A 24,762-nucleotide genomic window follows, 5' to 3' on the forward strand; every position below is an offset into this window, starting at 1 on the left:
GCCCGCAGCCGTCATCGTCGTCGCAGACGCTTGGCTCTAACGCGGGGACGCTGCGCAGACGCAGGGACGAAGCCTGGTCGCCGCCGGCCAGCAGGGCGGCCGCTGAGACGCGGGCCCGCAGTCGTGGCCTCCGTCGCAGGTGTGCGCGAGCTAAGGGGCAGCTGGCCCCTCCGGCCCCCTCTGTCACTTCCCCGTGGAAGGAACCAGACTCTGCGAAACCCGGTCGACCTGGAAGCTCGTGGCCCGGTCCCCCGGTTTTGATCGAAGCTCGTGGCCGGGCCCCCGGTTTTGATCGAAGCTCGTGGCCGGGCCCCCGGTTTTGAGTGCTTCCCGCGCGGCGCCTGTGCCCCTGTTCCTTTCCTTCTGTTGGGTGAAAAGTTCCCGCGCGCCCCTTCCCGTCAGGCGAGCTTCCTGCTTCCGGCGTGGCTGCAGACGCACATGATACGTCATGTAATTCAGGCAAAGAGGGTCGAGTGAAAAATATTTTTCTCGAGCAACTTCTGGATAGGTGTTTAGGTTAACGTCTCTTCGATAAAAGAGGACAGCGCTAGATTAGCTGCGATAGCCTCTTATTGTTATGGGGGCAGTGGACGTCCAGCTGGCCTTAGGTGGATGGGGAAGGCTGGTTACAGGCACAGGGTGTCTAGGGGATGACCTGGTAGTTTGGTCAGCGACCTGGCATGCCACTGTCCCAGCGGAAGGGCAGGGTCGGGGTTGGTGCATAGGTGGAAATAAAGCCGACGGCTCAGAAGAGCCTTCAGAGCAAGGAAGAGGCAATGGAACTCAATGAAGCAAAAGAAGAAACTGTGGAAGGTTCTGTGGTGATGGGACATTATGGGAAGGAGGCGCAGCGAGCGAGGTCCCTGGAGACCGCTGTAGTCATTTGAGAGAGGAGCGGGGCCTGGGTTAGAGGGCTGCAGGGAGCATGGGGGAGGGAAGCAGGATGGGCGCTGGCACACCCGGGAGCAGGAGAAAGTGGGGTGAGTAACAGTGACCAAGTTCATGCATTTCAGTGACATTAAGAAAGTGTGGTGTCATTGACACATTTTGGGCGTTACTTACCGGGAAAATAAAAAGACATTATTTTATATAAGGTGAGTTTGAAATGGTGGTAAGATGATGTCCCTCTTACTTAAAGGCAGAGATTATATATAAAAGACCAAAAACTACAACTGTTGTGTGCTCTTCTGCCCTAGTACAGCAGAAGTATGACAGCCAGGACCCTACTCAGTCCCACTGCGTTGCGTCGATCAGACTCTCGGCTTTGGTTTTCTGTAAATCTGGGTTAATAGTGATTAATAATTAACATATACCAATGTAGTCGTAGGGACTAAAATGAAAGAATGTTTTTGAAAGCACTGTGCACGCGATGATGTTGTATCACCAGATTTTCCCCCTTCTTTATTTGGTGAAGAAAAAGAAATATACTTACCACTCAAAGGATTAAGCATGTCCAAGAAGGTATTGGTATAAACTCATGGTTTCTGATGGACAGAGAAATAGAGAGGGGGGTGTGTGTGTATGTGTGCGCACACGTGCGTACGTGTGCTTTCTGGCTCTGTCCGCTGAGGGGCCTGGCAGCAATGAACGCATGTTGCCCAGATCTTTTCTGTATATCATTTCTCAATAGAAGGAACTAGAACTTCTTGGGGGAAATGACTGATTTAAGTAAGAAAGAACTCAAAAATGATGGGGCGTGTCAACCTGAAGGCACTCCCAATGACCTGTTTATAGGAAACCGAACAACAAAATGAATAATGAATCACAACTCATACAGTAAAATAAATACCAGGAGTCCATACTATTAGAAACAAACAATCGAGTAAATGAATAAATAGAAAGGAAAGAATTTTCTTACAGAATTCCAGTTAACAAATCTGGAAGAAATGTGAATTATAACCAATACAAAGGTATAAATCAATAGCAGTCTAGCCTGTTTTTAGCTCACACCATCAAAAGTTTTATTAATGAGTTCTCAACTACAGAATTCAGTAAGAATTCACTGTCTAAGTTGTCACAGAGGCAAACCCTTTGGGGACACAGTCATGTCGCGTGTCGAGGGTGGGAGTTGCTCTCTTGAACTCCCAGACGTGTTCAGAAAAAGAGACTGTGTTATGGTATTTTTAATGATTTATTTTAAAGATAAAATGGAATTATCAATACAAAGCATAATTGCGGTTTTTCTCTTTAAATGTATTTCTACAGGTTTTTACATAAATTAATATTTAAAGCAATGGCACGTGCGAAGAATTTCTGTAGTACACCGAGTGATGTAACCAAAATTACCAGAACAATGTGTGTTCATGATGCTGGTGTATTTCAGATATCGGAAGCTGGTTTTTATAAATCATACTGAACACTGCGCTCTTGGCATAAATGATGTTGGCACAGATGCAGTACTTTTCTTGTTTTTTTCATTTTATTCCCGAATACTTTAAAATGGTAATTTAAAAGGTCCTTTTTTGGAATTACACACGTCCTTCCAACATTACTTGCTGGTGATGTTCAACGTGCGTTGAGTAACTCTGGCCACAGGGTTTGCGGGGCACTTTTCGCCTTCCTCCTGGTGTACCGTGTGGCTTCACTCAGTTGGCACTCCTTGGTAGCTGCTTCCTCTGCTTCTCTGTCACTGAGACGCACGACCGTGCGGGCTCTGAGACAGAAAGCGGCTGCTATCTCAGTGCTGACGCTGTCCGTCTCCCACCTTGGCCGTGACAATGAACTCTCTCTTTTATTCATCGTACTTGGTCTTCAGTGCTTTTCAGGGAGGCAGCTGCTGCTCTGCACATATGGGCGGTGGCCTCGCCGCCAGCAGCCCACTCCCTGCCCCGCTGCGAGCGCCCCACCTAACTCTCTCTGCCCCTTTTCGCTCCCTTTAGTAATCCCCCTGCCTACCCGAGGCTACCTTGGGGAAAGACAGGTATGTGACGTGGGCTCACTCTTGTTATAATCAAGCGTATGATGATGCTGTAAGCTGGGCGTATTTTAAACAGCCGCCTCTAGTGCCCGCGCCCCTGCCTGGCCACCACACAGGGGCTTCTGTTCACGGCGCGTGCACGTTGTCTGCGTCGGTGATGACCTGAGACAGTGACAGCTGAGTGTGTTGCCCAGGGGGGTGCTCGCTCGCCAGGTCTTCCCCTAAGCCCAGAAAACTTTGAAGCCCTAGTGTCGCGGGGCTTGACCAGCTTGCTGTGCCCGTCGTGGCCACCAGTTTCCTTCCTGTTATCATTGTCACCGTCTCCTGGGACACAGAAGATACCCTGACGATTGTAAATGTCTAGGGGCTGCTCTTGTGCCCCACACTCAAGATTTGTCACAGGTCATCCTTCCGAATCAGGCCCACAGATGCCACCCACACAAGCAGCTGTTAGGGGAAGAAACGGGCACGACACAGTGTGGGACAGTCCTTCTCAACTGCGTGCGTCACCAGGGAATGAACGATGTTACGAAGGGTGGGACACAAATTTGCTGGAGAAACATTTCTTACCTCCCTTTTAACAGTAATATTTAAATGCTAGTGCCCCGAGTTTGCATCTTAAAGTCACACTGGTGTTTAAAATACACAAAAACGTTTAACTAATAGTTCTGTAAACTAAATCTTACTGTTTTCTGTTCAAATTCCCTCGTCTTTCTGGGAATGAAAGCTTCCTCTGGGCACACGCAGTCACAGCAGCGCCCTGTCCTCCCGCCTGTTTCTCCCCGTAACCTTGACCCTGGCACACGGGGCCCTGGTGGTGGCGTGCCTGGCTGCCCTGCAGCGCGGCCACACTCGGCTCCGTGGTCTCTTCCTGCTCCGCTGTGCTGAGTGCCACCAAGGCTCCGGTGACCAGGCGTGAGTCATGTGGCTGCAGGCCCATTCCTGTGGAGCGTGTCGGTGCCCCAGTGTCGACAGCTTTGGAAAGACCCTGCCCCATTGTGTGTTTTTTCTCCCCGCTGAGAGCACGCATGTCACCGTGTGTGGCGCTCCTGTAGGCAACAGACAGGCAAGCGGCCAAGCGGGTTGGTGTGTCCGGCTGACTCGAGTGGAGCCGGGCCTGTAGGGCAGAACTCCAGGGCCCTTTCTGCACGAGGGGACGTGTCACCGCATTTGACCCAACAGCCGTGCGCACGAAGCAGAGTCTGGAAGAAGCACATTCTCTCTGTGTGGAGCCACATGCGTGTTCAAGGGCGATTCGGGGATTGAAGCACGTCCGGGCAGGATGGGAGAGGGGCTGTCCAGGACAAACCTCTCCGGGCCCAGAGGCCTTCTCTGTCCTCCTCCTCCAGCTCGGTTACCCTGTACGCCCACGGAGGAGGCTGGTCACGAACTTGACCCGACACGGGAAGGCGCCCGCCCCACCGAGGGGAGACCGGGAGACCTCTGCCGAGACGTGGCTGTCAGACCGTGAACGCGGGAAACGCGGGTTTCCCGGGCGGGTGGTTTTGAAGCGGTGGCCGCTGCTTTGGGGATCACCCTTGGAATTCCGTTGTTGGAGGGATGCGTGGGGGGTGGGGCACGTACGCACACGTGCGCCTTTGTTCTGTTTCTCAGAGTTGTGCTTCCATTTTTGTGCGTCTCAACGTCTGTCTCCTTTTCGCCCCTGAGTTTTCAGTGTATTAAAGTCACAGTATTGCAGTTTTCTTGTAGAATGTGCTTCAGATGTAATTAAGGGAGTGCTCATTTTAATAAGATTTAACAAGGGATGGATCTTTTTTGTAAGTATGTGAAATTGCAGACAAATTTGATAAGTTAAAAGTGTTGAAATTCAAAGTGTAGACTCGTCCCGCAGAACTGCCGGGTGCCACTACAGCCTGCAGCACCCTGGTGCCGCCCAGTTCACTGGGCGCCGGGGGCCGGCCTCAGCGCGGTCCGGCTGCGGAGGCGTGGCGAGCCCAGGGGGTGCCGGCCACAGGGCACAGTCAGCCCTGAGGTGCGTGGGCAGGGGCGTTCCAGCCTCAACCAGGGGCCTCGGAGAAGTCGGCCCGTGTAAACAGGGCATCTAGGGCGGATCGATAAACGGCCACAGGCTCCCGACGGGTCAATCACATCACAGATCCAGCTGGTGAACATCATGACATGTTCAGCTTCTGGCCAGAGGAAGGGCATCGAATGTCCCAGGAGGGACGGCATGCTCCTCGGTGGCCGCAGACGTCCAGTCTTGTTTCCACAGACCAGTGAGTCAGAGCTGGAGGCGCGTGTCCTTGGTTTCGTGCGGTTGGATGTGGGGAATTTCACGCTCAGTAGGACTAATGAAACAGTCATTTGACCTGATAAATAAATACATGGGACCAAAGGTGTCCGTCTGGAATTGTGGCCACGTGGTAAAAACAAGGAGGCCGCGGGGGCCGGCGGGTGGCAATCTACGTGGATTCTAAATTCAGCCAAGGTGACACACATCTTACACGGTCAGGGTGACCTGTAGAACACCGTCCAGGTGTCAGGTCGGTGTCACATCAGGGCCGTTCATTCCGCACGTGGGTTGGATGCAGGCAGACACGCCGTTACCTTTTTCATCCGTGTGAGAGCTGTGCTCGAATAAGCGGATAACTCAGAAGAGAGAAAAAATTAAATTTCACGCTTCTGGGTGAAACTTGCTTCTCAATGTGTCACTTTACAGACTTTCAGCAAAGTGTTTTTTTCCCCAGTATTTTTAACACGATGGTGCTTGCCCTTCAAGAAGAAGTTCGTTGAAATACTTCAGGGAGACTGCAGCCCGTGCTCACTTGCACAGTTTGTCCTGCACAGTCCCCTTAGGGCGACACCGTCCTCTAGAGTCGGGTTTGGAGACTGGGTGGCAGGGAACTGTGGCAGGTGTGGCTTCCACATGTCCCGGGGTGTCAGTGGGGCTGATGTCCAGGAGGTGCAGCAGAGACCCCGGGGCCAAGGAAGCGTTGCTGTGTGTCCCAGGGTCCCTTGGTGTCCCCTCCCAGGGTCCCTAGGCCTCACTGCTGGGTGTGGCGGCTCTCCACGCCAGTGGCCTGTGATGCAGGACACCAGTAGCGCTGACCCTGTTTCCACCCTCACAAACCAAACCGACGTCCAGCCTCAAGTACCGCCTTGGTGGAGGCGTGTCGGAGAGTTCGCACGCTCTGCTTCATGGAGGCAAAGACCGTCAGGACGGGAGGGTCCAAGGCCAGGACGGAGGGACTCAAAGCCGGGTCTGGTCAGGGCCGCGGCCGGACCGAAATCTGCCTTCGGCGACGCCTCGCTGAGGCTCGCGGCCCCACCGCGGGGGCCGGGATCTCGCTCCAGGCGAATCTCGGAGCCGAAGCAGTTGTTTCTTCTCCAGGGTGTCGGTTTTCTGATGACTCTGCAGTCATTGCTGCTCACCGGAAAGGTGACACTTAAAACTGCATGCAGCGGATGGGTTTCAGACGGGCTGTCCACTCACGGCCAGTGACAGTGAGAAGCCGGCTTTTGTTCTCAGCTCTTCACGGCTCTGACTTTTGATGGATTCGAGACAACAGCGCAGGGGAAACAACAGGAAAAGTGCCTGGGAGTCGAGGAAGACACCGCAAAGATGTCGCGTCAGGCGGCCTTGGAATCCCGCTTTCCCGTCACGCCCCGAGCTCCTGTACCTGCTCTGACTGCGGCCGGAAGCGCGGTATCAGCCTCCCGAGGGCTTTGCCCCTGACCCTGAGGCATTTCTGAGAACCAGCGTGACACGGCTGTGCCCTGGCGGGCAGCACGCCCGTGCGCACAGAGGTCGCAGCAGCCCGCGGGCGTGCCGCCGAGGCAGGGGCGCTCACGGCGCCTGCTCAGCTCGCCTTCCGGCTGACGGAGTCGGGTTTACAGCTGTCACACCGCCCATGCTGCTGCGACACGCCCGCCTGGCGGCCGCCCTTAGTGAAGCACTAGGAGCCGGGACTGGAAGCGCGGGGGCCTCCGCAGACCCCCTCCCTGGTGTTCGGGACGCAGACAGCACGGCCCTGTTCGCCGTGCGATCCAGGGCAGCGGGGCTGCCCCTGCGGGGGCGTGTTAATGGGTTCGGTCAGAACGGGGGGCGTCTCCGCCATCACAGGAGCATGGCGTGTGCACCTGGGCTGCCTTTGCCCGCCGTGTCCCAGGGTCTCCCGGGGGCAGTGGGTCCGAAGGTCACCGTTGGGCCGCCTGGAGACAGGAGCGTGGGTGCTGGAGGCAGCGGGCACATCATCGGGGAAAAACAGGATTCTCTGGGCCGAGGAGGAGCGAGGACGGGACGGGGGACGGAGGACGAAGGCATAGCCAGTGCCTCCTGGGGCTTGTCCACGTGACCCCCTTTTAAACATTTTTCCCCTTCTAAATAAAGCACCACAAATTCCTTTCTAGGAAAATTCACTCCAAGCATTGCCAATATTTTTTAAATGTTAAAAGGGATGTTTTCTTGTAAATCTGGAAGTAAAAAACATGGTCCATTTAGAAAGGTTGAAACTTTCCAAGTCCATTACGTCCTATGCAGAAAGGAGCAGCTCGGTAGTGCTGTCCGGCGGTGGGCAGTGGGTGGTGCTCCCAGCAGCGGTGGCTCTGTGCTCCTCCTGACAAGCGACTGCTGTCCGGCCGTCCGCGGGCGAGGCGGGCAGCCCATGAGAAGGGTGGTGGCCACTTCTGGTCCCTCCCCTCAGGGCCTGCATGGACCGGGGCCGGCTCCCCGAGGAGAGACCTCAGGACGAGATCCGAGAGTCGGCGAGCGGTGACAGGGGCAGGCTGTTTTGGGAATGTTGCTGGTCGTGGTTTTCCCCTGATGATGACAAGGCGTCTTTAGCTTTTAAAAAGGGACACGTTGGGAAGGTGGTTGACTCCTATCAAACGCGATTTGGTGAATTTCTGAGTGCCTTCCACACCCTGTTGCTCCCGAGTGATCGCGCTCAGTTCAGCGCATCTTTGTAGCATTTGACATTGACATGCAACACGTGGGCGGAAGTCCGGCTCCGGCGCGGCTCAGCGGCGAGCAGACACGTCACGCGGAGCGGAGCGCAGATGAGGGAGGCCTAGACCATGCCAGTGATTTTACATCTCAGCATTAGGGGACGCCCGGGGGTGACCCCCGATGGCCCGTAGCGCAGGCTCGCTTCATCGCCGCTTTCCCCGTGAACCCGTGTTCGCTGCTCGTCTCCGCGGGGAGCAGTTCCTTTAAAAAATCTGCAGTGCGGCTCCAGCGGTGCTTTGCATGGCGTCGAAAGCTGTCCTAGATTTTTCTGTAAAGCTGGGAAAAGCATTTTAAAAATATTAACAATTAAAAAGGATTAGGTATGAATCAAAATATTTGCTTTTATGTGGCACAGTTAATAATGAAAACCGTGGATAGTTTATAAAATTTGGAACCTCCACACCGGTGTAAAATGAGCCACTTTGGTGGCTGTCTCCTGTGAACGACCAGGAAGCAGACGATGCTCTAAGCCCAGCGGACGCCTCTTGGGTTAAGCAGTTAATAAGAATAATTGCTGCGTGCCGTGCTGGTACAGCAAGGTCATGTCAGGCCTGCTCTGTGTGAGTGGAGAGACAGGGGAGTCAGCGGGTTTGAAGGCGCTCGCCGAGTGATGCACACGTCCCTGAGACATCTGACCCAGCGGGAGCTGAGGTCCCTGTGTAAAGCCAGCTGTTCTCATGGTGAAAAACAAAACAACCCCCCCCCCCCACCCCCCTTGCATAGCTGCCCGGGTAGGTGTAAAAATAGACGGCAGAGCCCGGACTGCAAGTGGTCACTGAATGCCCTTCCTGACACCGCCGGCCAGCAGATGGGGACAGCTGGGGAGGGGCCAGCGGGGGCGCCGAGCAGGGGAGCCAAGCATCGCGTGGGGGGTGGCCCGCCTTAGTGCGCCCCAGGCAGAGCACGGATGGCCAGGACTGTGGGGCGGGCATGGGCAATGCAGCTCTCTGCCCGTCTTGCCATGCAGACAAGGGCGTGCGGGCACAGGGACACCTGCAGGACGCGGATAAAGCCCTGGATGACGGTGGCTGCCAGGGCTCCAGAGAGCTGGGGATGCTGGTAAGTCTGAGCTGCAGAAGGACGGGGGCTGGCGGTCGAGGCCCACAGCAGATCTCAGCGGCCAGACTCCTGGACTTCCTGGAGGGAGTGTCAGAGTGACCGCCTGACCCTCCGCGTCAGGGCCCGTGGCTCCCTGGTCATGCCGTGCAGTGCCATGTGTCTGCTCCTTCTGAGCTGGTTTCAGCTGTGAACTGACCTTTGGGAACAAGCAATGATGCTGCCCCTTTAACGTGGAACTTTCTCCGAAGCTGAGCGTGTGTTTTACTGTAAAGTGACTTACACCACAGAGATTCGCGCACGGCCAGCTGTCAGCTGTCGGCCCCAAGCCTGCTGTGCGTTCCGGTGCGGTCCGGTCTGGTCTGGTCTGATCCCCCTCTCTGCAGCCGTGCCACTCGGAGACCCAGCTCCAGCCCAAAGGCGTTCGGCTCCTAACATTCGCCTGGCTGCAGCGCAGAGGCCTTAAATACTGTCCTGGTCGTGGGAGTGTTTCGTGCTGAGGCTTGAAACTTGACCAATCAGATGTGCACGTCGACTTTCAGAGTTTAATAGTTCAGTCATGGTTGTTCCTTCAAATGGTGACAAGGGATTATTGTGCTTTTCTGTGGGAGGCCTAAAAATGTCTGTCTGAAATGTTTGCATTTTCGTCGTTGCTGGAGAATACAGATTATCCATGATCTGCTGGGTCCAGGAATTTGGCCTTATTGCAAGTTATTCAGAGTGAAATCTTGAAACTCACGTAGTGGGGCTTCTGAGTGAGGGCCGGACGGCTGGGCTCCTCCTGGAGCTGCCGGTCCAGGAGGGGCGGCGGGATGCGGCGTGTGCGGTGGCGCCCTAGGGTTCTGCCAAGCCATAGCGAGGCCGAGCCGGACACCGGAGTGGCCAGTGAGAACACCGCAGGCCGAAGGGGAACACCCCTGCACGGGGCTGAAGGGACCATGGCAGAGACGGCCTGGGGAGGCCACCGTCCAGGAGCAGTGGCGGTTTGGGCCTCCCTCTAGGCCACCGTTCCCACTAACCCCACCATGAGTGTTACTCCAGATGGATGGGCACCACTCGTGCAATTTCTGGACCGAGGGGGCCAAAGTGAACTTTGCAGTAACTTTTTTAGTAACTGCGTTTGCTTACTTGCAATTGATAAACATGTTCCCCAGGACATAACTACCTCGTTTACAAGGCAGTTTCTATGAACATTTTATTAGTTTAGAAGTTAGACTATTCTTTAAAATGTTAGTTGTTAATCCCCTCAATATTTTTTAGTTACACAAGTGATTTCAATTTTTTACCTTTTAAAAATCATAAAGAAAAAAGTAATACATGAAAATAAGTTGCAGGTGCCTTAGAAACTAAATATAAAATGAAGCTTTTGAAGTGGAGGGAACAGAGGGGTTCCCCCTCGGTGTGCTGGTGGGGCTTGCTCGGGAAGGAGGAGCACACGTACGATTTTAGGGCCAGGGATGGAATGAGAACTTCATTCAAAACTTCAGAGTTCAGAAAATGATTACAACTTTTAAAAGAAAGAATAATAGCAACCCTCTCGTTAAAGTCCTCCTATGCCTGTTAGTGTAGCCATGAAAAAAGCAAGTTGATTTAAACAATTACAGTCTGATTTCTCTGGTTAAAAAACACGTTTGTAACCTGACGATCTTTGAATAAACTGTTCCGTTTAAGACTTTCGTTGGGCACGTGTGGTGGCAGCTGAGGTCTGGTGGGGGGGGACTGCATCCACTGTCTGCCTCGAGGTGGTACGTGGCTCAGGTGTTAGCGCTGGTAGACGTTCCTGGGTCGGCTGTAATTTTTCTAATTATTTGGAAAGGAATTTGGAAATACGCTTCCCAGCCGAGTCTCAGTGTCTGTGTTGCGTTCTGGTGCAGCGAGGCGTCTGCCGGAGGAGGGGGTGAGTGGCCAGACCTGGCCAGATGCCCCCCGCATCTGTGCCACTGTCCCACGCCCGTCCCCCCCACCCCTACTCCAGCGGTAAAGGCGCGAGGCCTCTACCCTGAGACCTCACTTAGTCGGAGCTCAGGGCCCTGGGGCAGGTTCTGCTCCGTCACAGTCAGAAGGGGCGTGTGGGGCGGGAGACCCCTTCACCTGGGTGGCAGGCAGACGGAACCACGCGTTCTGCCCGGGTCCTCGCTGTAGCCCTAGCATTGGGAGCTGACTCTTTCTGCCCCACAGTGGAGACACCTGAGCAGTGCCACCTCAGAGTAGACAGCGGGTGCGGCGCCCCCACCTGTTGAGCTGCTTCCGCGTCCTCGGCTGGAATACCTGTTTCCCTGCTCATCACGGGGCAGAGCGGATCTCTCCATCGCCACGTGTGCGGGTGACGGCGTGTGCGCCCGGGCTCCCCTGTGACACAGGCAGCTCTGGGAGATGCCCGCCAGCCCGGCCCCGGCCCCGGCCCTCGTGTTGGCCACGCCCAGCTGCAGGTGCAGGTGGGCTCCAGGCCCCCGCCGGACGCACCTCGCCTCGGGCCTCCTGGCTTGTGTTTTGTGGCACCACTTACAGATTGGCACGTGGGTCCAGAGGCGCCTGGACTTTTCTTGTACTGACATCATGCGTTTTTATTGTAGTTTCTTTACCATATCAGGCTGATTTGGTTTGTCCCAAGGGCAAAACCGTAAATGTGGCCCTTGACCACAGACATCACTTAGCCCGTCTGTCTCCGACTCATTTTTGAATGACTGTGTCTCTCTCTTTACCAGTTTTTTCTCACTTTTATTTTCTTGTTTCATTTGTTTTAACGCTTCCCCCCATATGGTAAGGACTTTGTCTCCTTTAAGTCAGCCATTTTTTACCAGCTGCCCCTTCTGCTGGTTTCCCGGCCTCTCCCAGGTCCCCCAGACCCCACTGCCCAATCCCTGCCGGATGTCAGGCCTGCAGCGGCCGCCGGGCCACCTCCCTCCAGGGCTGCAGCCAGTATCCGTGGTGACTACGGGCATCTGGGCTGTCCCGGTTCTTACGTGTTTGGACGCCCCTTCGGCTAACGGAGGACTTGCAGCCCTAGCGGACCCTGAAGCAGAGCAGAGTCATGGGTCCATCGGGTGAGGCACGTTCAGTGGACGGTTATCGGCATCTGCTAGTGGCAGGTGCTGGGCCCACCGGGAGGAGTGAGACAGGCAGCCCAGAGTGGACAGGGCGGGGTCCCAGTGCCGTGTTCCAGTGTGGCGAGGGGCGCAGGGTGGCAGGGACGATCAAGCAACCATGGCGTGGTCGCCAGGTGGCTGAGGGGCGAATCTGAAGCCTGCGGGCCGATCGCAGACTGAGCCTTGGGGTCAGGAGTGACATTGGGATGAAGAAGGTACAGAGAAGAGGCGTGTAAGCAGGGAGGCATTGTTCAGTCCCCACGGCCACAGCACTCGCCTGTTGGACGGGGACAGGGGGCACCAGTGACATCTGAATGGGACGCGTGGAGTCAGAGCAAGAGCTTCGGACGCCAAGCGTTCGAGTTTGGCGGGCCCGCCCGCAGAGCCGCGGTAGGGGAGTCGGCGCGGTCGGGGCCTGCTGTCGGGAGCCCCACGCTTTCTGCCGTGCCAGGCGGAGCAGCAGGCGCCGAGGGGCCAACGCGAGTCGGTTCACGAGGAGGCCACCGAGCGGCCAGGTCTCGTGGGCCTTTCCCAGCCACAGGCGACGAGGCCCTGATGAGGCCAGAGCCTGTGAAACTGAAACAGAGAGAGAGGCACAGGAGACATCCCTAAAAGCACTTGAAGAACTTGGCGGCGACGACGTTTTAATTATAAACTGCCCAAAAAAAGGAAGGTGCGGAACTGCAAGTGCCCACACGCTGCTGTGAAGTAGTGACCGCAGGAGACACAGCGCTATATAAAGCGTGTTCTCTTGAATTATTATGCACTCTCTGTATCAAATTGTACTTAAAATGCCATAGTTGCCTTTTAGAGAAATTCAGTGGAAGATTACACTGTGGTAACAGAAATAGTTATGATATAGCAATCAATATCTAATACGTCAGTTTTTTTTTTCTTACGATTAGGTTTATCCAGACCAACCATAATTATCCATTTGAACTGTGTAATATTTAATGGCCTTTGCTCTGCGACATTGCGTAAGATCGGTCCCACTGCACGTCCGGCGGCTTTGTCAAGGTCGCGTGTCCCACTGCACGCCCGGCGGCTTTGTCAAGGTTACATGTCCCACTGCATGTCCGGCGGCTTTGTCAAGGTCACGTGTCCCACTGCACGTCCGGCGGCTTTGTCAAGGTCGCTTGTTGACGAGCCTCTCTGGGGAGAGCCGTGGCGCGCCCCCTTCCCACACCGGTGTCTGCCGTAATTCTTACCCACTTTTAGGTGCTGTTTGGGGTTTAATGCTCTTTAGTTGGCGAAGCTTCAAGTTTATTAAGCCACAAGAAGTGTCTGCTGGTTTTCCAATTCCTTCATTTTCATTTAAAGTTTTCTCCTTGAAATTTGGGGGCACGTTATATCACATTGGATTGTCACAATTTGAAGTGTCTAACTTTTCACAGCTTGTGGTCACATATAACAAAGCTTTTTTGTAACTTTCTTTAAAATTTGCTTTTATAAAGTAAAAATATTGCAATGACTGTCTGAAGTATGATCATTTCAGTGGTTTCTTTGAGCTGATGACTTGTGTCTAAACTCTACGTGGGAGCCAGGTGTTCAGTGGTAGAGGTCGTGAGCTGAAAAGTTGTTTTTGATGAATTATAAATGTTGCTGACATATTGTTTACTTTAAATTTAGGGTCTTTTTTACTCTTGACGTATTGCATTTGTCAGTGAGTTATAAAAGGGAGCTGTGAAGTACAATCTTGTTTTACCTGATACTATGCCAACTTCTGTATTCTAATATAACTATTAAATAAACACATCATGCCCTTAAAATTAAACCCCTAAGACTGATAACTTGTCTAACGAAGACTTCTCACTTTGTCAAGGAAAAATACAAGAAATTGGGTCTTTCCAGGCAGAAATAGTATGTTCCCTCTAGAGTCGGAGGCTCCTTAGATTCGCCCTTTAGCATCGTCTCTCCCTAGTTGTCGGGCTTCTGAAGGAAATTAGCTGGAAAGCACCTACTAAGACGTCTAGCAAAACAGGTGCATGTAGGAAAAATTGTGACCCTTTCCTTTTTGAAAACCACTGGTCGTCGTGTCTAGTCCCACCCCTTCCCCCCAATCTATAAAAGAAAAAAAACATTTTTTCAGAAATAAAGACATTGAACAATTTTCTGTTAATTCGGTATGTGGTTCACAAACTCGTCCACATATCTGTAACGTCATCGTTTCTTTAAAGAAATGGCTCACCGCTCGCAGCTGCTTGTGCGTTCTCACACCACGCATTTGACCAACCAAACGCCTGAGGATGGCGCGCATTTGGCTTGTGCGATGAATACTCAGAACGAAAGGCCTCGTTAATCCCCCGCCAGCACCTGCCAAGTGCGTTCTAGGAACCGCCCACGTGGGAACAGCCACCTGGGGTGTTGTGGACTGCGCGCCCCACTCCAGAATTAGAATCTTGGAGGCGGGAACGAGGATGTTTATTCAACAAGATGATAGCGACCCTCAAGTGCACGGAAGTCTGGAGACCGCAGCTTTACGTCCTAGGAGGTGACTTTACTGAAGCGATGTGGGCACACGAGGGCGTAAGAGCATAAAACCTTTTCACGTTTTAGGAAGCTGCTTTCAATCCAGGTTAATTCGGATGGTGGCCAAAATTCTATCTGGTGGCAGTTAAAGAAACCAAGGCCACATGGGACACCTGGGAACGGAGGCCGCTGGCCAGCAAGCAGGCCTCCCCGTGTCGTCTCAAAGGCAGAAGGTGACCGCGTTGTATGCAGTGGAATTTTAAAGCACAGCCTCGGAGGACGGTTAAGCCCCACTCGCAAAACAAAAACAATCACTGTGCAGAACTAATGCTGTCTTTTATATGATCTAAAAGTAATCTACCTCTTGTTTAGTAGTTTTCTAAGTTTAATGTTTGAGCAGTTGAAGTGAGATAACTTGTATTTGTATTACCTGTTGTCAGCTTTGCATAAAACGAAACTACGTGACAGCGTCCTTCCCAAGGGTCCGTCGTCAGCATCATTAGTGTTAGTGGCTAGTAAGTGTGTTAGGCACTGACCTGGGCTTGGGGAATTCTAAGAATTGTGAGACGTGGTTGCCTTTGATCGAGGTTTTAATTTTGCGCTCTCTCTGCACACACACCACAGACACACACTCCACACACACATACACACACACACCACACACACACCCCCACACACACATTCATACGACAGTGCAGTGTTATGTCATGTTGCAGGCAGATGTCTGTATAAGACTGTACGGGTGGAATTAAATACGCAGGTTCCCCATGACCAAAGTGAGGTATACTTCATGTGTGTGGCAGTTGTAACAGAGAGCTGCCTCTGCTCTGAATCTTGGTCAACACACGATGATCGCTTTTCTGTAGAAACTTGGTCTTTCTGTCACTCCCAGAGACACCGAAGGACGTTGCGGTATGTGGCGGTGCATCTGGAAACACTGACTTGTCAGTAATTCCCCCCTTCCTCGGACAGTTTATACAGTAATAAGAGCTCGTGCTTTCGCTTTATATAAAGTCTTATTTTTCTCCCCAGAGAACTGCAAAATTATAGTTTCTTATTTCAGAGAAGTAGGGAGCTCACAGTTCTGTGTAGGCTGCATCAGTGAGGCACTGGTCCTTCTGTGTTTAATTTCTTATGAATGTCATGGTTGCCAACTACCTGTTGACTTCATGAGCAGCGGGCCGTGCCCAGCTCCGGGGCCTGTCTCAAGTCCACCGCCAAGTGCGAGGCGTTTCCCGCGGCTTCGGCTCTAAGGCAGTAGCGACACAGACGGAAGTCATCCTCCCGTCTCCCCTCCTTCCTGTATACTTAAGAGAAATTACGCATTATTTTGGTTTTATTGTGGATATCTGATAGAATTATAAAGGAAACTTTGAAAACAATTTTAATTTTAGATCATGAGCCTCAGGTGAGCTAACATAACAAGTTCGGGTTCTGCTAATCCGGGTTGGACGCCAAACTTTGACAGTCGCATGTCTGCAGACGCGCTCGGCGCCCCGCGGCTCCGCGCCCCCGTCCTGCCGCGGGCCGGTCCGCCCTGCTGCTCCTCTTCCCTCATGTGGCTTCATTTCCACCAGCGCTTACTGCTGGCCCGTGTCAGGTGCTGAGCTGGCGGCGCGTGAGTTCTGGACTCTGCCCCGGGACCAGGCTCGCCGGGGACACGGAGGTGCCACAGACACACGAGTGCCCTGCGAGCACCGTGCACAACCTGGTGCGAGTGAGTGACCGCTCAGGGCGTCAGCCCTGGGGAGAGGGCAGGCCGGGGTTGGGGGGCGGTGTCGGGGAAGCCATCTGGAAAGCAGACCCGCAGGGCCACCTCACACAGACTCCTGCAGAGGCCACACAGCAAACGCAGCCAGGGCGCAGCCTCCACTTCTCAGGGGCCCGGCCGCAGCCCACCCGTCCTCTCGGGGTGCTGGGCGTCGGAACCAGGCTCGTCTGCGGGGCGTGAGTGAAGGTCGCTGCTGTTCGCAGTTCCGTTTAAACTGGGAGCTGCTCTGCTTTTCAGAACTCTGTCCCGACCTGAGGCCAGCGCTCTCACCCGGCAAATCAGGAACTCGGAAGCGCCTCAGGAGGTCAGATCTCCGACACGCGGGCGTGGCAGAGGGGCGTGTGGACAGTTCCAGCGGGGGGACGCTGCGGTAGACGCGAAATGTTGTTTATAAAGTGCTACGAGCCGCAATGGTCCCCAGTCAGCCCCTTCATGCCATGCCACACGCGCTGCCTCAGACACGCCCCCGACCCAGACTCGAGGGGGGACGCTGCAGTAGACGCGAAATGTTGTTTATAAAGTGCTCGGAGCCGCAGTGGTCCCCGGTCAGCCCCTTCATGCCATGCCACACGCGCTGGCTCAGACACGCCCCCGACCCAGACTCGCCCCCCCAGACACGCCCCCAGACACGCCCCCCGACCCAGACAGACCGCGACCCAGACGTGCCCCCTCGGAGCCAGTCGCCCTGTCCTTTTGTTGCGGTGTAGTGTTACCCTCAATCCGAACCTCCAGGGTTGGTGTTCGGGGTGCAGCGGCCTCGACCTTGCTGCTCCCAGCAGGAAGGTACGCTTAGGAGGCGGAGGGTCACGTCTGCCGAGGGCGGAGCGGTGGCTCCGTTGTGCCCACACGTAAGGGAGGTGACAGCTGCGTGGGCTCCGTGTCCGCACGAGCTTGTGAGCAGCCTCCTGTCCAGAACCCCGCCTGCCCCGGACGTCCGTGCCGACCGCGGCCCATCTCATCCACCTCCTGGCATTAAGCACGGGCTGTCAGCGGTCGCCTCGGAAGCGTCACGTTCCTGGGAACCGTACGGTCGGGGCCGCTGGGGTGGCGGAAACCCGCACGACCGCCCTTCTCTGCCCGAGCGTCTTACAAGCTCCACGAAACCCGCAGTGCGAGGAGGCGCGTCGCAGGACGTACACGCGAGTCTTCAAGGGCGGCCGCGTTGCTGGCAAGCCGTGTGACACGTTCATCGCACGTGTGGGGCCCTTCGATCTGCTGCTCAGCGTGTGCGGCGTCTCACCTGTGCCGTCACGAAACCATCTGTCCAGTGTGGTCAGCCTCCGCGTAGGCAGTCGGAGATGAAGAGTCACCCGGGGTGAGATGCAGGGCCCACCTAAGGGGAGGGAGAAGACGGTAGCTTGACACAGGTCATGACAACCGGTGATGCTGCTTGGCTTGGCGGCTGTTTCCTCCTCCCCTGTCAGCTCTGAGAGCCTGGAGGGGCCTGAGGCCTGACTCGGCCCATGCGTCCCACCCTTCCACCTGGCGGTGGGGCACGCTCCATGCGTGTGCCCCCGGTGCTGTCACGTGTGAGCACGCCGGTGAGCTGGGAGTAGGGGCTGGTGCACAGAGGCGCCCTCGGAGAACTCGGTAACCGTAGCTACCCGAGCACCTGGAGGCTCGCTCTTCCCTCCCGGCCCAAACGTTGTCGGCGCCCGTCTACCAAGCCCGCTCCCACCGTGACCCGCGACGTCTGAAGGGAAGTTCCTTCGGCGGTTTGTGAGTGCTGTGTGAGAGCTTGGGGAGCTTTCCCACGTTGTGCCCGCAGTCCCGTGGGCGTGGCGAGTCCTTGGTGCTGGCCGAGTCTCGTCACAGAGACGTCGGCTGCTTAGACCTTAGGGAAGGTCTGGGATACAGGTGGTTTAAAGACTTTCCCCCTTTATCTTCCAGTTGGAGACCCGAGAGCAAAAAGAGAGACGTGTTTTGAACTCGGTGGTATGTAGGTGCAGCATTCCTGACCTGTTGTGGAGCTCTGTGCTTCCGTTATTTGTATTGTTGACATGTTAAGTGCAAATTTCCACGTTACTTTAGCTACTGAAAATGTTAATGCTATGCATATACGGTGGATAGTATAAAACTTTTATGCGGTGTAGGACATGCACAGTGTTTTGCTTGCCTTTGCCTCGTGAGCATTTCAAACAGAAGAAAGTAAGCAGATCTTTTAAAATCGCCGGTTGAAGCAGCAGTGTTAGCGATCGTCTGTGGAACTAAACTACGATGCTCCAGGACACCTCTGACTAACAGGAGCTGGAGACTAAGGCGGGGGTCAGGTCCTGGCTGCGGGCCACTCTCCAGAGGGTGGCAGGCCCTTGGAGAAGAAGCGTTAACGCGTGGTGACGCGTGGACAGCAGAAGCCGCCGGCAGGGCGCTCGCCTCTCTGAAGTGGCGTCGCCAGTCTGCTCCTGCCATCGAGGCCCCTCAAGCTCCACGTGCCTTGGGAAACCGGCAGCACCTGCTTGCTGTGCCCTCGCGTAGTCCGTCAGATGAACTGTCACTCGCTCTGACGTCTGCCCTATAGCAAACCGTTGCCCTCACCATCCTGATTTTCACAGTAGAGATTTATAGATATTTGAGAGGAGCTGCAAATATTTCTGTCTACACACTTACCATTTTTTTTACCATTTAAACTCAGAGAGTTGACGTTGGTATTTAGCGATGGAATTTACAAGTTTTGTAGGTGTTTCAAAGGCATAGGCAGAACATAAGCCTAGAATACAAGGAATCAAAACCTGTTGCTCTCCTGCCTTTTGAGAAGTTGCTTAAATTTTCAATTCACCGTAAACTTATAGTTTATAGCAGTTTTTGTTATCAGTGGCAGCTGAATAGGAATTATAAATAGGATTCTGTGGTATGGTTTTTTGTTGTCATTTATGTGTTGTCACGGCAGGAAGCTAGTGTGCAGTTCTCGATCACCCCAATTTTTGATTTATGACAAGATTGCGATAACAGTTTGAGCTGCTAAAAGCTAAATTATTGAGACAATCCAGCAGTTCCCGTACGAAAGCACGTTTATTTACGTAAAAGCATTCACGTGCCACCAGCCGGTCCTTTGCAGAATCCCCGTCGTGGGATGCAGACCGCGCACCCAGGCCTGGTGCCTCGTGGCCCGCTGCAGCTGCACGTCGCAGTGTTTCCCGGTCCGTGGGCCTCGTGGCAGCAGCCTGGTAAAGACGAGCGGGTGTGCGTGTCTGTACTTCGATGTGGCGTAGTTGTTTTGCAAGGAAAACCACAATTACAAAACGAACTCGGTGAGTGCCCTCCGGCCTGCCGCTGGGCTGAGCGCCCACAAACCCTCCTGTGTAGTTCTCACAGCTTCATGAAGTACAGTTGCTTTTTGACGAGGGAACAGAGGCAAAGACTGAAGACCATATGCAACTCAGGGTTGGCTAAACGTGCATTTAAGACCCCAGCAATCGTGGGAAGAGACCTGAGGATTGTGGAAGTGACTCGTCCTTCATGACACTCGCATCAGGGTGTTCCCCCTGGGGTGATTTGAACACGTAAGACCATATGCAACTCAGGGTTGGCTAAACATGCATTTAAGACCCCAGCAATCGTGGGAAGAGACCCGAGGATTGTGGAAGTGACCGTCCTTCATGACACTTGCATCAGGGTGTTCCCCCTGGGGTGATTTGAACACGTTTTATTTATTTCGTGGGGCCTTCCGGGTAGACAGATGACGACCCTGCTTTTACAAAGTCACGGCATCCTAAGAAAGTACGCGTGTCCCTGGGTCCCGCAGTGGACAGGTGCGCTTTCCTTAGGCTGGACGGTCAGCAGACGGGGGACCCACTGTGCGCCGACTGATGGCGCTGCTTTCCGGGCCGCTCGGACCTCTGGCCGGTCACAATGCGGATAGGCGCTAGGCAAACTCGAATAAAGTACACAAAAAGGTTCCTGACCCCCGTGTTGCTATTTCTGTTACAGTTTAGGTTTTGTTTCCCTGTTTCAGAATAATAAAACTTACAGCTATCACAGAAGTTTGCTAATGGCACTTCTAATGGCCTGCTGTTCGATAATCCTTTAAAGCTCTCTCTCTCTGTTTGCTTAGAGATTAAATTAGTATTGTGGTAGAGATAAGACCCTAATCCAATAAAGGCTCTGCTGGGAACTGAAAATGTTTCACTGTGGAGCTTCTGTTAAACTCACTGCTAAGGTCGGAGTGAGTCAGTCTGTGCAGAGTGGGCCCCGGGCCTCAGGCCTGTTTGCGACCGTAAAGTGCTGCCAACTGCTGTGCTGGGGACGTTTGGTTCGTCATGTCTGTCCCATCCTGCCATGCGTGGTGACCAGATTTTCTGATCACTCTCCGTACTGTGGCAAACTTGTGCATCTCGTGCACCTGTATGTCATCTCTGCTTTGCATGCCATGCCCCGAATTACAAACGCAGAGGCACGTGCCAGAGTCACGTGGTCGTGCTGAGTTGGAGGGGAGCCAGCGAGATGCCCAGGAACGTACATTTTCCTTAGCTGCTACTGAAACGGAAGCACAGAATTTTTCACAAATCGTGGCCACGACTTCTGGGTCCCTGCGGATGTGCCCCTTGGCCCTTTGGGAAAACAGGGCTCTGATGCGCGTCCCTCCTGGCCTTTCGCGTCCACCTTGCTGGTGCCAAGAAAGTCCTCTGTTTTTCTAACGCTCGGATACAAAAGACGTACAAAACAATGTCAAGAATCGGAGAGGAAACGTTTCTTTCTTGGCTTGAGATGCTTAGTGACATCCATCTGTTGCAGATTAAAATAAGCGGGGCTCAGTGTTCGAGTTCCTCGTCACAATCAGACTTCACGGGCTTATATAAGGACAATTGTGTTAGGATTCGCAAGTCCAAGGGACACAGAGCAGCAGAGCATAAAGTGGTTGGTCTCATTTGTCTGACACTTTCCCCAAAGGAGTCGCTAATGCTTCATTTTCTCCTTATCGTGCTTTCCTTTGTGGGACCCCCTGGTTGCGCCAGGAGCCAGCAGTCTATTCTGAAAGCAGACTCCCCCCTGCTTACACTTAGCTCCGGAGTTCTTGCGTCCCCTCCGGGAAACAGCACGGTAGAAACCCCTGTCTCTCAGCACGAGCCCCCGAATCCTTTCGTCTGTGTTGGCCGAAGGCAGCCAGACTGACGGCTGTTTATCCCGGGCTCTCGTCAAGAGCGCTAATCGCAGATTGACCTCGTCGTGGGGGGCTTACGCCTGTGTCTGCAGGAGCGGGGAAACGCGTTTCCATGCCGTTCTGTGCTTGAACCCTGATTCTGTCAACATCTTTACCTCGATTCCAAAGTCTCGTTTTAGTTTGTTCTTGAAACCCGTGTTCATTATAAAGTATTTTATAATCGCATTTCCATTCATTTTTGCGTTCGCAGATGTGTTTATAATGCATTTTTTCATTCTGGGAGAACTAAATCCCTGAACTGGGTTCCAGAAGAATCCACCATGCAGCAGAGCCTCCTGTGGGCCAGCTGTTGCAGCCGTCCCTGGCAGGGTGGCCCAGCTGGTGCGCTCCACTGCGTCTCGCCCGGCCACGTCGCTGGGAACGCTGTGCCGAGGTCCTAGGGACTGGCTGCAAGTCTGCTTGCTGCTGCTTTTTAGAAATGTGATTCTAAGGAGAGAAAAGCAGTCATGAAAACTTGTCACAGCAGCCAGTGCCTCAGGCCAGCCACGGGGTTGGGGGGGCTGCTGGGTGCCGGGGAGCCTGTGGCCCCCAGACCAACATCTCCCCTTCGAGCCTCCTCAGCGGTGTGTCCAGGCACTTCGTCATCCCTTCCGGCCCCCTTCTGTGCCTGTCGGTGGCCGTCTCTTCCACAGGAGTGACAGAGCTCCCTGGTCTGCGTCCTGAGTTTAACCCCATGCAGTTAGACATGCCGGGGACAGCTCACCGGCTTTCCAAGGCAGCGCGTGGGTGGCCCCGTCTCCACGTTCCCAAGTGCCTGTTTCTGAGTAGCTGGTTTCAGGCCGGCTGCTAGTTTCCCAGGGCGCGTGGGTGGCCATGGGGCCGAGGACAGGGACATCCGACAAGAACTCTCTCCAGCTCGGACACCGCACTCAGCGGGTGTGTGATTCAGCGTGAAGTGTGGGCCACAGGCACGGCTGTGGTCACGCGGACGAGGCGACCCTGTGGCACGCGGGGTGGGCGTCTGGTGACACCACGGGCACAGTCGGTGGAAGGGCACTAGCAGGAGCGGTCAGAGGTCGGGGACTCTGGCGCCCCCTGCAGCCAGTGGCCCTCCTCATCCGCAGGCGCCACGCTTAGCCTCTGTCTCGGGTCCACTGGGACCAATTGGCCCGCGACGTCCCGTGTCCCCCATAGTGAGGACAGGTGCCTGCCAGGTGACCCCTGCCCAGCCTCGTCCCGCAGGCTCACCTGAAAACCAAACAGGAAGGGAGACAGCCGGCACCTCCCGTTTCTTCAGTTTTCTGATCTCGTTTGGCCTGACAGTTGGCTTTGTATAAAGTCCCCAGCATCCTGATGCTCACGTGACCGGTGACAGTGGATGAGGGGATAGCGTGGGCTCATCTCCAGACATGGCCGGAGATGGGGAGTCAAGCAGTGACAACATAGTCATTTTAGGTTCGGGGCTGAGAGCGGGGTGCAGCTCCCATGGGCGTCAGGTGGATGAGGAGATAGTGTGGGCTCATCTCCAGACATGGCCGGAGATGGAGAGTCAAACAGTGACAACATAGTCATTTCAGGTTCGGGGGCTGAGAGCGGGGTGCAGCTCCCATGGGCGTCATGCCCTAGACAGGCGGGAAGCTGCTGCCTTACGCCGGGGATTGTGCGGTTCAGTGCTGCACGCTCACTGCTGGAACAGTCCACACCCGAGGCTTCGCCACCGCGCCGTCGCCCGCAGCCTCCTCGCTGCGGCCGGCCCGACCTGGGCAGTCCACTGACGGCTTTCTCTTTTCCGCAGTCTGACAGCAATGCCAGCTTCCTGCGCGCGGCCAGAGCCGGCAACCTGGACAAAGTCGTGGAGTACCTGAAGGGGGGCATAGACATCAACACCTGCAACCAGGTAGGTGTGTGGCCGCGGGTCTGCGTGTCCACCAAGCGACACTCGCCATCTGCGCGTGTATCCAGCCGCCCAGGTGTATGTCTCGGTTGAAGGTGCTGAATGTCCGTGTGCAGATGCTTGAATGCCCGTTTTGTCCCTTCCCACCTTGGAGGCCGCAGACGCTGGTGCCTGGAGCCGCCACTGGGGCAGATCAGAGCCCGGGGCGAGTGGCCGCCGTCCTGAGCGGGGCGCTGGCCAGGGTGCTGTGGTACGTGGTGACCGGCATCAGCTGCTTACCCCGACTCCTGCTTCCCTGCTTTATGCCTCTCACTCACGGTGACCGACTGTTATGATTTGAGATAGAGAAATAAGAGGATAGATTTTTAAAAATTCCCCTTTCCCCCTGTAATTTATTTTAAAGTGTGGATGAGAGTGAGCAGAGGTTGAAATCACCAGTTGAAACGAAGCGTTTGGATTACGCCTTCGTCACAGTCGCCTGGTGAGGACTTCAGACGGAAATCCACATTTTGGATATCATTTGGTCTCAGGGGCGCTGAGCGCTTTTTGCTGTTTTAGACGAGGCTTTTTATGCCACGGATTTAAGTGTCTAGTGGGCTCCGTTGCTCGCTCTAGTGAGCTAAATGTTGGTGGCATGCCACGTCTGTGCTTGGCAGAGCCGACCTAGAAGTGAACAGTCCTGGCTAATTCTGAGTGACCAGGAGGTGTTCTTCTATGACATAACCCAGGGCACGCACAGACACCCATCACTGGTCCTGTGTGTCACTCCACGGGATCGGTGGGCGTGGGGCATAGGGAGCAGCGTGTGACACTCAGCATGTGCCGCTGCCTTGCTGTGAATCATAAAGTCCTTTGTCTCTGGCCCCGGAGACCCGTGTCTCTACCAGCATCACGAAGCAGTGGCAGCTCGGCCCTCCACCTGGCAGGGCACACAGTCCCAGCTCCCACGTGGTTCTCCACACTGGCCTGAAGAAGCCGGAGTCCTCTGTCCCGGTGTATGAGATCTTTGTGTTCTGCACCTACATTTCTCATCCATCTGATTTGTCATCATGAATCTGATTTGATATGTTTTTAGCATTCTTTTGAACAAATACTCCGTGATTTAGGTACATTAGTTTACTTTAACAGATTCCTGTATGGATGTATGAACTTCTAGAAATGCCCGTGAGGTCAAATATGAAAGTTTATAATTTTAACATGCTCCCTTGGACTTTTTACAGTATACTAAATACATTCCCCACGGTTTAGTACCAGTCGATTAACTTTCTCAATTTCGATATGCTAGAGTAGGCGATGAAACTGTCCGTTCACGGGTAAAATTCTCATAAATGATGCCAAAGAAACGGGAAAATGAAGTTAGTCTCACTCATACCAAGTCCGCTCCACCCTAAAATATAACAAATATGATTAATTGTATAAAGATGTGAGGCTATTTTTAGAAAATAATCTCTTAGCAGTAAATACTCAGTTCTTATCCGCTTTATAGCAGCCTAACTTCTGAG

General features: G+C 54.1%; 1 protein-coding gene across 1 annotated transcript in view; it reads left to right on the forward strand.

The window, feature by feature from the left end:
* The window catches only part of ANK2 (ankyrin 2), a 281,207-nt gene that overhangs the window by 114,428 nt on the left and 142,017 nt on the right, over positions 1 to 24,762 (forward strand). The window contains 1 exon segment of the mRNA XM_025050926.1: positions 23,162 to 23,263. Coding sequence (XP_024906694.1) covers positions 23,162 to 23,263 — 102 coding nt within the window.

This window comes from Pteropus alecto, unplaced genomic scaffold (genome assembly GCF_000325575.1).
Source record: "Pteropus alecto unplaced genomic scaffold, ASM32557v1 scaffold17, whole genome shotgun sequence".
Lineage (NCBI taxonomy): Eukaryota > Metazoa > Chordata > Mammalia > Chiroptera > Pteropodidae > Pteropus > Pteropus alecto.